This window comes from Nilaparvata lugens, chromosome 2, assembly GCF_014356525.2.
Source record: "Nilaparvata lugens isolate BPH chromosome 2, ASM1435652v1, whole genome shotgun sequence".
Classification (NCBI taxonomy): Eukaryota; Metazoa; Arthropoda; class Insecta; order Hemiptera; family Delphacidae; genus Nilaparvata; species Nilaparvata lugens.
The window spans coordinates 6047867-6061285 of record NC_052505.1 but is presented as its reverse complement, the minus strand read 5'-3'; the positions used below and the strand labels follow the sequence as shown (position 1 = coordinate 6061285).

Genomic DNA, 13419 nt, shown 5'->3' with positions numbered 1-13419 from the left:
GCCTTCTCTGCTGTGCATGTCCATCCCAAGTCGGAAGTTAATTTGAACAAAGTATAATTTCAACACTGTAACATGGGCTGTGTTTGAGTGGATTTAGAAAGTAGTCAAAGACCTAACCAGTGCATGTTGCATTATTGAACAAGCTATACCATGGGATGATATCTGTTCTCTATGCATCTATGTTCTCTATGTTCTGTTACTTATAGCATCATTTTCATGTATTATTCCGTTTTCAATTACATAGTCCTTGAGAACTCAAAAACTTCACGGTCACGGTCCTTATCACAAAACGTTAAGGCTGTGCAAAGGCTTAAAATAAACTTTCTACTCGCGATATTTTTCAAAGTTTTTCGATTTGTATATCATTAAGTTATCAAAATGAAAAAGTTTTCTCAGAAATTTTTTTTTCTGATCATTACTTTTTGAGATATGAGCGCCTAAAGTTTGAATTTTTGGGACAGAACATTTCAAATTCGGTAAGATATAAATCTCCTCTAAATCCTCTAAATCCATGATATTTAGAGGATAAATTTTTCATGGTATTATTGATCTAGTAAAACAAAAATTTTCTGAAAATATCAATTTTAGAAAAAGTTATTCAATTCCCAAAATAACTCAACTAAAAGTATTTTTGTTTTTTTAGTAAATTGAATAACTATCTTGAAAATTGATATTTTCAGAAAGCTTTTGTTTTACTAGATCAACAATACCATGAAGAATCTATCCTCTAAATCTCATGGATTCATCTCTTACCGAATTTGAAATGTTCTGTCCCAAAAATTTAATCTTTTGGCGCTCATATCTCAAAAATTAATGATCAGAAAAAAAAATCATGTGAAATTTTTTTTCATTTTGATAGCTTGATGATATACAAATCGAAAAACTTGGAGAAATATCACGAGTAGAAAGTATATTTTTAGCCTTTGCACAGCCTTAATATCGGTCCTAGTTCAAGAAAAATCCTATCATTAATCTATTCTTGTGATCTTTGTAAAATGCGGTGAAGCAATAACAGTCTGCGGAAAAAGTTGTCGAGCTGAGACCGCCATAAGTCAGGTTGCTATAATTAGAGCACTCATGTTAAAAAGTGGAATTTCGATCAAAAAATCTCGGTGCTCCGTAAGTTCTCTTTGTTCCAATTGACCTTACATAGGACAAATATGTGAAGACAGGTTGTACAATCGACTTGGTGAGCATGCTTTATTGCTTAAACGAAAAAAGCAGCCAACTTAACTCACTAAATAAAGATCCCCTCATGTTCACGAGTCAATTATTTATTGAACTGTATTTGAGTTGAAATGCCATAGCTTGTCTTACCGGTAATTGACCGAGCGAAGTGGGGTCTAAGATTCAAGTCGACGGTTTGGCATTTCTCTTGAAGTTTAAAATGTTTATATGTTTTTATGTTGCGCATTTACGGCGAAACGCGGTAATAGATTTTCATGAGATTTGACAGGTATGTTCCTTTTTAAATTGCGCGTCGACGTATATACAAGGTTTTTGGAAATTTTGCATTTCAAGGATAATATAAAAGGAAAAAGGAGCCTCCTTCATACGCCAATATTAACGTAAAAATCAGACTATAGAATTATTCATCATAAATCAGCTGTCTAGTGGACCATAATACTACCCGTTCAAAAACATCGAACATCTTGAAAATGTATATCTTTCCATCAACGTTGTAGACAGTTGCAGCCAGACTTGATAACAGCGCTCACACTCACATTCCGGGACGACATAGGACAGAACTAGCTCTATGTTTATTTAAGATTTTTTCTAGACATTTTAAATTGATAAATTAATTTATTAATTTTTGAGAAAACATAACAACAGGTCAATGTAACTCACTGAGCGCGAGGTCTACTGTTCACAGAGCTACTAGTGTAGTTCTCGATTTTTCGCTTATTACAAATTTCTTGATTGGATGTAATTCGGATGGTCAAATTGATTCCTCAAATTGAATAACACTCTTAAAATGATTAATATTTTTGAGTTGTGAGTTTTGTATATTCTTTCATTCATTTATTGATCAATACAGTCAACTTACAAATCGAAATGTACGTATGACTATATTATACTTAAATTGAAAAGTGAATTGCAAAGCATAGAGTACCTACAATTAAAATAGTTTTCAGAGTTGATTCTATTGAATTTAAGAGGATAATTAAATCCTAGCTATAGTGAGGTCCACGTTATAATGAAAATGGAGGAAGATAGGAGACCAGCGTTTCCGATTCTCCTCCTTACCACTTACTATAGAGGATAGCTGATACCGGTATATCTGATGTAATATTGATTCTTGTTTAAAATAATCAATTATATTTTATTCGTCAAGATTATAATATATTTTCCAATGATTAAATAATGAATTTTCATAATTGAGAGGGAATTTTTGTTAATTAATTATATTTCTACATTGCTAATCAACGATCAGGAGCTAGAAAAGGATATTGCTATCCGTTTTGTCGAACGATAGACAAGGATAGTAGCACCAATGTTGATCAAATACTGTCATTATAACGTGGACCTCACTATGATTTATAATTTATTGATTCTTCTTCACTTCACAACAATTGAAAAAAAAACACACAAAATAATTTGTATACATCATAAAATATAAAAAGAACCAAATGGCTCACAAGACTTTCGTCTGATCGTGAGCCTAAGGAAAATACAAACAAAAAATTACAAGAAAGGTGAAAAACAACTACGGTAAGCAAAAGGAGAAGAACAAGAGGTTTGAAAAACTAAAGAAACTATAGTAAGATTAATTAATATGTTAACAAAAGAGAAAATTTAAACTATTAACAAGGTTTATCAAAATATTCTGTAGATTGCATTATTGTTCTAATGTATTATTCTATTGCTTTAGGAAATAATTAGTAGGAAATCGGTGATCTCATGACTAATGAAGAAAAACAGTTTCCGTGATGACGTCATGATGAGTGAATCTTCACTCTCCTTAAGGAAAAGTGCTTTTTCATCGGAACTAAATTTAGATTTGCATTGCGATTTTATATCCAATGGCCGTAATCCTGTCGCCAGTGATGAGAATAATTATTTACGCTTTTTCCGTTTGAACCATTCGTGCAAGAAGATTTTGGTTTTTCCGTAGCCTAAACTAAGTTTAGTTTACTGATCTGATAACCAACAAAGTTTTTATTTTATAAGGTTTCGACAGAGGGAGATTTGAATTGAAATGGTGCAATTATTTTAATCCTGGACGAATTTAGGGCGCAGCCGACCCTCTTTTACACTCAAGCCTCTTTGCACTCCTTTTTACATTAAAGAGATTAGATTAGATTAGCTTTCTTTATTGATGTATGCTACAATACAAATTGAGAGAGAGAGAGAGAACTACGTGATGACAGAAAATTGAGAACTCTACTTAAGCTGCGTTTACACCAAAGTTATTAACAAAATGTTAATAACTTAATCCTTATAGATTTTATTAGATCGAACATAACTTATCATACACATTATTAACATATGTGTTTGTCAAGTTCCGTTCAATCTAATAGAATCTATAAGGATCAAGTTATTAACATTCTGTTAATAACTTTGGTGTAAACCCAGCGTTACTGTTAACCTAACAAACGGTTGGTTATTATGAGCTTTAGAATCGCTTGGCACTCAACAGGGGTTTAGTTCGGAAATTGTGGAAATGTGTAAAGTTGTAAATAAATTTGGAAAAAGCAAATGTCGTGTAATGATAGTCCAAATTTAACTCTAAATGTTTACATCTTTTAAACTTAAAATCCTTCAAACTTCAAATTTTCCTGATATTAATACCTGGTTTACCCAAGAATGTGATAGATGCAAGTATGGGGACAGTCCGACGTTAGCCAATCATCGCCAAGACCCTCTTCCACACACAGGCTTTGCCTTTGAGGAGAGTTTTCATGAAGTTCTTTAAAATATAATGTTGTATTTTCTGGAGCTACGATATAATAGCAACTATTAGTTATAATGATTAATTTTTTAGTTCAACTGTAAGTTGTATTTATGATTGTTTGGTTGCAGAAGATGTAACGTTGTTGTATAATATGAATATTTGTACCCTGAAATCATGATAATAAAAACCAATTTTATTTGATTTGAAATAACAGCTAGGGCAATCTTGAAGAATTGCAAAAAGTAGACATATAACTAAGGAATAATAATGAACCAGAGCTTAAGGTCATGATACAAAAAATTAAAATTCAATCTTCCAGTACTAATGAAAGCTCAGAACCATGACAAGGTGCTATTTAGCCTTGAACAAACTAACCCAGAGCCCAGAGGCAATCGTACTAATGATATTCTAGCATAGCTGCACTTGATTATCCGGTTCAACAGCTGAAAATTATATAAGTAGACTTATAAATCTCAATGAAACTCTGACTTCAATGTAACGGGATTCCTCTGGTCACGATGATTTCATATTTGATGGAACACTACTAGTAGTTCTGTGAATAGTAGACCTCACGCAGTATTCTCATCCACAAGTACCTGATTGAAACTATAGACCTTATGGAAATACAGCAATAGACTGGCTTCTCCACACATCTGTGTAATCACTTGTCAGCTGATTTATGATGAATCCTTGTCTGATTTTCACTTTCCTTGCCCTATTACCAAAGATAAGGAAAGTATTGCTTTCCAAAAAAATTAAGGTACCCTAATTTCAAGTTTTCTGTACGTTTCAAGGTCCCCTTAATCCAAAAACATGATTTTTGGGTGTTGGTCTGTGTGTGTGTATGTGTGTGTGTGTGTGTAAGTCTGTGAACACGATATCTCCATTCCTAATCAACTGATTGACTTGAAATTTTACCATGGTCCTTATACCATGAAGATCTGACAATAAGAAATTCAATAAAATTGAATTCAAAATGGCGGAAAAAATGGCGGATAATTACTAAAAAACTATGTTTTTCACGGTTTTCTCGAAAACGGCTCTAACGATTTTCTTCAAATTTATACCATGGATAGCTATTTATAAGCCCTATCAACTGACATGAGTCTCATTTCTGGGAAAATTGCAGGAGCTCCGTAATATTTTTGTGAAAAATGGCGGATAACCACTAAAAACCATGTTATTCACGGTTTTCTCGAAAACGGCTTTAACGATTTTCTTTAAATTCATACCATGGATAGCTATTTATAAGCCCTATCAACTGACATGAAACTTATTTCTGAGAAAATTGCAGGAGCTCCGTAATATACTTGAGAAAAATGGCGGATAATTACTAAAAAAACATGTTTTTCACGATTTTCTCAAAATAACTTGACCGACTTTTTTCAAATTCATACTTTGTATAGTTATTTATCAGCTCTATTAACTGGCATGAGTCTCCTTTCTGGGAAACTGATGGGGGGGTCACCCATCCTTGAGAAATGGCCTTGTAACCTCCTTCTCGTGCATGAGGTAGGTAGGTAGAGTAGTTCATAAAAAGAACACATAGTCGAGATATTTCATCTGTAGAACAGCTGTTTTGACTTTAAAAAAATATAATCGAATTTCACAATTTACACAAAGGAAAAAGTACTCTGAAGACAATTATATATACACATATACAAAAGTCTGATCGTAGTTTCAAATAATTATGTTGCCGCCAATCGTCATTATGTTATTTCTCTGAATTATTGTCGTTTAAGAATGAGGCTCCCAGTTCAATGAGCAAGGAAAGTTGTGTGAGTGTACCACACCAGATTTTTGAGATATGAGCGCCCAAAGTTTACATTTTTGGGACAGAACATTTCAAATTCGGTAAGAGATAAATCTATGAGATTTAGAGGATAGATTCTTCATGGTACTGTTGATATGGTAAAATGAAAATTTTCTGAAACTATCAATTTTTGAGAAAGTTTCTCAATTTACCAAAAATAACTCAACTAAAAGTTATTTTTGGTCATTTTTAGTAAATTGAATAACTTTCTCAAACATTGATATTTTCATTGAAAATTCTTGTTTTATTAGATTAAAAATACAATGAAAAATCTATCCTCTAAATCTCATGTATTTATCTCTCACTGAATTTAAAATGTTTGCCCAAAAATTTAAACTTTAGGCGCTCATGTCTCAAAAAGAAATGATCGAAAAAAAATGTTTTCCTGAGAAAACTTTTTCATTTTGATAGCTTGATAGTATATAAATCGGAAAACTTTGAAAAATACACTATAAAAATATACACCTGTAGAAAGTTTATTTTTAGCCTTTGCACAGCCTTAACTTTTTCTATATAGTTTCCAGATTCTATAGCAAAGACATCACAATTCTCTTGCGATATGTACCTACAGTGAGGTCCACGTTATAATGGCAGTGTTTGATTAGCAATGGTATTCCTATCCTTGTCTATCATTCAACAAAGCGAATATAGCGCTATCTCTTTCTCGCTTTGCTCTGTTGTCTGATCGTATTTTAACAATGTGAAATTAATAATTAATTAATCAAATATTTCATCTTAATTATGAAAATTTACTATGAAATTGATAAAAATATAATTTCTTGCTTAATAAAATATAATTGATCATTTTAAACGAGAATGGACAGTTAATATTACATCAATAAACCTATTGATAAAAACAATATAAAATCTTGAAGTACCCTTTATTTAAAAAAAAACTTTAAAATAGTTCAACAACTACTGTACTTTCGACCCTAACTTAGGTCATTAGGTCATCGAAACTAGTTGTTGAACTATTTTAAAGTTTTTTTTTAATAAAGGGTACTTCAAGATTTTATATTGTTTTTATTAATTTGTTAAAAAGTAGCCCATGTAAGTGAAGTGTATCAATAAACCTGTATCAGCTACCGTCTATAGAAGACAGAGGATCGGCAACGTTGTTCTCCTATCTTTTTCCACTGCCATTATAACGTGGACCTCACTATAGAATATCGAGTGCCACTCTAAATCTGTTTCCCTATTATGACACATCATTCTAATCAACTCTGATCTGATTTTATGCTTTAATTATTGTCTTCTAGTAACAAAAGTATTAAACAAAAGTTTGTATGGAGATTGCACCTTGCCAGCTCTCCAGATTGTTTTAGAGAAGCCAGATGGTACACAGAGAAGATTCAGCGTTGGCCAGGAATGAAGAAAAACAAGTTGTGACCCAACCCATGTCCCATCTCCCATGCCTTATACCTATCGCTAACATCTCAGCACTTAACACACATTTCCTAGCACCAACTCATTTTCTCCCGAATCAACACTCCACACAAATATTGACAAGTTGCTAAAGCGAGGTCCACGTTATAATGGCAGTATTTGATTAACGTTGGTGTTGCTATCCTTGTCTATCATTCGACAAAGCAGATAGCGGTCATCCCATACAATCAAATTTTTCACCTCAAAGTTGGAAAGGATTTAGAATACAAAACATATATAGTGAGGTGCACGTTATAATGACAGTATTTGACTAACATTAATGTTGCTATCCTTGTCTATCATTCGACATAGCAGATAGCGCTATCCTTTTCTAGCTCAGCAACGTTGCCTCATCGTTTTCCAACAATGTCGAAATATAATTAATCAACAAAATATTGAATCGTCATTATGAAAATGCTTTATTTAATAGACTAGCCGTCAGGCTCGCTTCGCTCGCCATATCCGTGTAGCCAGGGGGCTCCTCCGACCCCCAACTGGATCGTCCAAGAATAAGATCAGCGGGCTCGCTTCGCTCGCCTGCATTTTTCATTTGGGCATGCTTCATTCCATCACAAAGTCAAAGCTGAGAGAGCGCAAAAAACCTAGATTTTGGGCGTATCTTTGACGTTATTTCAAATTCCTTCTAACACAACATTATTACACCCTAGCTTAGCTTCTGTACTGAATTTGAACAATTTCTGTTGATTTGTTCTCGATAAATCTGAGAAAAAGCAAAAAAACGCTGGATAAACGCTAATTTTTGGCGTATCTTTGATGTTATTGCGAATTCCTTTTAACACAACATTATTAGGTACACCCTAGCTGAGCTTCTGTACTAAATTTGAACAATTTCTGTTTATTTGTTCTCGATAAAGCTGAGAAAACGCTAAAAAAATCTGGAAAAACGCTAATTTTTCCTTTTATTATCCTTGAAATGCAAAATTTCCAAAAAAAACCCTGTATATACGTCGACGCGCAATTAAAAAATGAACATACCTATCAAATTTCATGAAAATCTATTACCGCGTTTAGCCGTAAATGCGCAACATATAAACATTTAAACAATCAAACATTTAAACATTAAGAGAAATGCCAAACCGTCGACTTGAATCTTAGATCTCACTTCGCTTGGTCAACAACATAATCGAAAACTACTTTCTGAACTGTAACAAAATGAGATTACTTTGTCAAATATAATCAGAAAACTAGGATGAATAACAAACATAACATTTAGACACAAAGATGAGCAATAGAATATTCATCAATTCGTTGATATCAAATTCAGTTCTCATCTGTGTTTTGGGAATGTAGAACAAGTTCGCCTATAGTGGGACAACATTAATTTATGAATAAGTGCGTATGTGGTTGTATTTCAAATAACTATCATCCTACGATATAGCTGCCTACACCAACGTACGCCTCCTTGTGTCTAACAAAAACAACATTGGTGTTAATTGCAACTGAAAATGTTATGCACAGTTCTTGGGAATAAACTAAACAACTTGATCCCACTTCACTCAATGAATCCATGTAATATGTAATATTGATACAGTGGCAGAGACAAATGATAATAGATTAGATTAGATTTCTTTTTTATTTATGTATGTTACAATATTTACTGGCTTATACACTGATTTACATTAAATGACGGTAATGCTTATTATTCAACGAATTTTACAAAGTATAGATAATTAATCAATGAGAATAAAGATTAAATGCAATTAGAATAACGATAGTATAAAATTGTAATGTAACTTCATAAATCGGCGGTGTTTCAACAAATAAATAATTGTCGATTCTTTAAGAAGGATATAAAATAATATCCTTCCCATCAACACACGACCGGGATATATATACATGTATTTTCAAGTTTATATGTTTATAGTACTCGAAACTGAGGAAGAGTTCTCGTGAGTAGATTTCAAGCATATGAATTCTAGACTATATGTAGCCACAAAGTGGAAAAGATCTTGTTTCTCTGTGATGTAGCATAACCAAATTATCGTGATTCGAAATTAACTTAATGAACTCTTACTGTGGAAGGATTGTTTGAAAATCAACAAGTGGGTGTTATTTTTTTGTAGGTCATAAATGCAGTTTGTTTTTATTGAGCCACAAGTGGGTGCCAGTCATATATATAAAATCGGTAAATCTTTCTTCAAATTTTCAGAAACAGATACCGTGAGTGTACTCCGAGCATGAATATATAGTCAACCGCACGAAAATAGTCTGATGGAAAGGAATATGGAAAACCCTAGGATCCCATACAAGAATCTATCCTCTTCTATATTATGGCATTAATTTATATTGATTGATGATTTATCAACTATCATTAATCAGCATGAATATATAGGCAACCGCACGAAAATAGTCTGATGGAGAGGAATATGGGAAACCTAGGAACCCATACAAAAATCTATATCCTCTTCTATATTATGGCTTTAATTAAAAATATTCAACGATGATTTATCAACTATCAATAATCTATGATTTATCTAACAAATTATCATTGATCAGCAGAATATTCTCAAATATTCAAAGCCTCTCGCAATTTGAGCAGGGTGCCATCCCCCCTTCAAGCCCAATAACGCACGCCCCCAAATATCTCAAATTTTCAAAAAAGGAAAAGCGTGCTTTTACAGTGCTTTAAAACTGCTGACGTCTTTGGGACCTCTCCCCTCCCCAAGACAATAGTTGATCAGACGTATCATTGCTGAGTATTAGTCATTGTTATATTCTAGTGAGCTTACCTAAAGCAGGAGTATCATCCTTGAGCTCTACCAAAACTCTCCCACTCAGGAACTGTCCAGGAAAGTAGAGAAGGTTGGTGTTATCGAAAAGTATCAGGAACTTCACCAATTTTCGAGTCATTTTGACAGTTTCGCGATTAGGTTAGTTTACACTGGAACAGTTATTCTAGAAGGAACGTCATTCTTCTAAAACGAAAAGACACGATTGCGTGGGCAACACTGGATCTACTCCGACTGCCATATAAGTTGTTCTTGTCCTGCTGGGTGCCTTGCAGTGTTCACTGTCTTCCAAGAACTTCCCTGCTGTTCACTCTCGCTTTTACTCAGGCAGCAGGCTGGTCGCCTGGTGGGAAATAATGTGTACTGGAGGGAAATAATGTTTCCCTCGAGGTCGACTCTCGAGGCCAGGTTGCAGGTGGTGGTGTGGCACAGAGGAGGACCTGGAAGCCGAAAATTGGCTTACTGATGGAGCGACCGAGGCGGACAGAAGGTAGCGGTTTTGACGCAGGTTGGCTGTACGCGTCAACAAACGGTGCTCCACTTCAGTCCACCTCCGAATTCATAACTATATGCAGAGGCAAAAAATCTAGGTATCTTTACTCAATACTAATATGCCCGTTACACAGACATCGATTCATTGTCGTCCTTATGAAATCTACCAGATCAAATGGAACATCATCTGTTTGACATCTTCCAATAGAATTGAAAGACGAGATATTTCCAAATAGAAGGACGGTAAAAAATCGTACGTCCAAAAAAAACTAGACTTAGGCTAGACGATAATATAAAAGGAAAAGGAATTTCCTCCATACTTCGTTATTACTTACTCTGAAGATATGAGACTATAGAATAATGAGACACTAATGAGACTATAATGAGACTGATGAGACTATAGAATAATTGACCGAACGTAGTGAGGTCTATGTTTTGACTTGATTTGCTTTTGTCTGTCTGTATGTAACGCGATTACGGCCAAACGCGTTCATAGAATTCGATGAGATTTGGCAGGAATATTTCTTTTTCAACTGCGCGTCGATGTATTCACATGTTTTTTCAAATTTCGCATTTTAATGATAATATGAAAAGAAAAGGAATTCCTCCATACTCTGATATCACTATAATATATATCATCTACTTTGAAGATAGGATCAATAAGACTATAGAATTATTCTTAATCAATCAGCTGACAAGTGGATTATTCATTGCATGCATTACACAGATGTCTGCCCGTGTCTATTTCTATGAGGTAGGGTTTCAATATTTTTTATGATGCGTGCCCATCAGTATCAATATTCTCACATTTGAAAACGAATTCAATAGGTGATTGAAAATAAAATAAAAACTGATTAAATGAACTGAATAATGCTGAATAAATTATAATATTCTTGATTGAAAAAAAATAATTTTAAAATAGTTGAGAAATATTTTTATCAGATGGAAAGATTATCACGGAACTGGATAAATTATCACATGAGATAAAAATTATAATATTCTTGATTGAAAAAAAATAATTTTGTAACAGTTTTCAAGATTAAATAATGATTCAACTGTGAATTGTGATTCAACTGAATCAACTAGAACAGGTGACATCAGATACTTGTGGATGAGAAAACTGCGTGAGGTCTACTGTTCACAGAACTACTAGTTATTCATAATCAATCAGCTGGCAATTCGAGAATTCAAATTAAATGCTTTAAATCACCCCGAAGACTAAATAATAATCTATTACTACGGTACTAAAAACTGACATGGGATGGCAAAGTTTCATCAAAAAGTTCGTACCAAAAGCGAATGGGTATCAAATCAAATAAACTAAATCGGTACGGGTATTAAATCGAATAATCATGAGTTATATCAAATAAACTAATACTAAAACCTAACGAGTATTTTATCTTGCACCAATCGATGTCAAGTGCATTTGTAAAAATACCCAGAGCACGCATTATCCCAGTCCATTGCCGTATTCATTGTAAAAAATTGACTTCTGAATTTTTTATAACATAATTGGTAAATTTGTTACTGTGTGCAACCGTATAATGGATGGTAGAGCTAAAGCTCGTGAGCAAAATAAGTGACTTATGATGGTAAATTACAAGGTGTCACCCTTGTAATCATAATCAAATAGGCAAATGCTCCTAATAAATGATTATGATTTATTTATCTGAAAAAGTTGAAAGCTTCTGCAATTCCAACTTCGGTCATGGTCACTCACCTGTTGATTCAAATCAGTTTGCATTTCTGAACTATATTGTCTATCGTGAACAATGTTTCAAAATGTGCAGTCTTCATTCAAGTGCATAATTTGAGAATGGTAAGTAAACTTCGTACTCTCACCACATGAAAACACATATTCTTGCAAACTTATCAAAACACTACTCCCATTTGTTGATTTGAGGGGTTTAAAAGTTTCTTCAATAAAATTGCACTAATCAACTGTGAAAGCTAGCTTATGATATCTTATGATAACTCATAATATCTTATGATAGTTTGGGCTTACGCATTATGATAGCTTATGCTATCATTTCTCAATGCTTTCACACACATCACTCAGGGTCCTTTGATAACAATATCATACGCCTTCTTCTGTCATCAAAGCCTTGAATTAATCAAAAATCGTTCACAACCCGTCTATAGTTTCCATTTGCATTAATAATAGCATGATTCAAATGTTTGTGGAAGTGGCTGTTTTGAAGATTTAAAGATTTGAAGATTCAAATTTGGAAGTGGCTGTTACTGTTACACTTGAAATTCAATCTCAAATTAGTTTATTCATAAAAAATTACATATTTACAAAATATAACAGTGTTATGGATTACATGAATATTCTCCCTGCCTGGTTGATTTGTCCGTCTGCAGGGAGGAGTCGCAAATTATCAGACAGAGCAAAACACTAGAAATAATAAAAAAATACAAACTATGAATAATAATGAAATTTAAAAGAATAATAAACTATTCTATTCTAATTATTAAAACTAAAGATAGAAAAATAAGAGTTTCAGCTTGACGGCGTTTAAAGGGCTCAGTTGGGAGTAATAGCTTTATTAGCGTGGTATTGTGTGTGATATTGAATGGTATTTTGTGTTTCGAAATAGAATTATTCATCTATAATTATTGTGATTGTAGGAGAGCCTCTGCAGCATATGAACAGTGAATAATAAAAATAATGTTGAGAGTAGAGAAATTCAAATGTATTTGGATTCTACACCAAATCTTTCAAAACTCACACATTTACTAGCCAAACTTGAACGATCTTTTTTGAAAAAACAATCCAATGAGAACTCTCAAATTATAGCTTAAATAAAAGGTGATGGAATGCTCTTCAAATGTCTCCCTGATGAGTTTTTTCGTAGGATGCGTAGTAGGCTAACTACATTCTAAGGCAAATCGAAGTGGGGAGACAAAATTTCCCCACTTCGGAAAAATTGACGTTTTTTACATGCAATACCTCGTCCATTGGTTATCGGAATAAACTCAACATGATATAAGATTGTGGACAATTTGGTGCTTTTTAGAACATTATGTGCCAGTTGCATGAA

General features: G+C 33.4%; 1 protein-coding gene across 1 annotated transcript in view; it reads right to left on the bottom strand.

Annotated features, from left to right (window-relative positions):
- The window catches only part of LOC120349767 (arrestin domain-containing protein 4-like), a gene marked incomplete at its 3' end in the record, with an annotated part of 35162 nt that extends 24885 nt beyond the window's left edge, over nucleotides 1–10277 (bottom strand). The window contains 1 exon segment of the mRNA XM_039420400.1: nucleotides 9884–10277. Coding sequence (XP_039276334.1) covers nucleotides 9884–10004 — 121 coding nt within the window.
- Between the last annotated feature and the right edge of the window lie 3142 nt (nucleotides 10278–13419).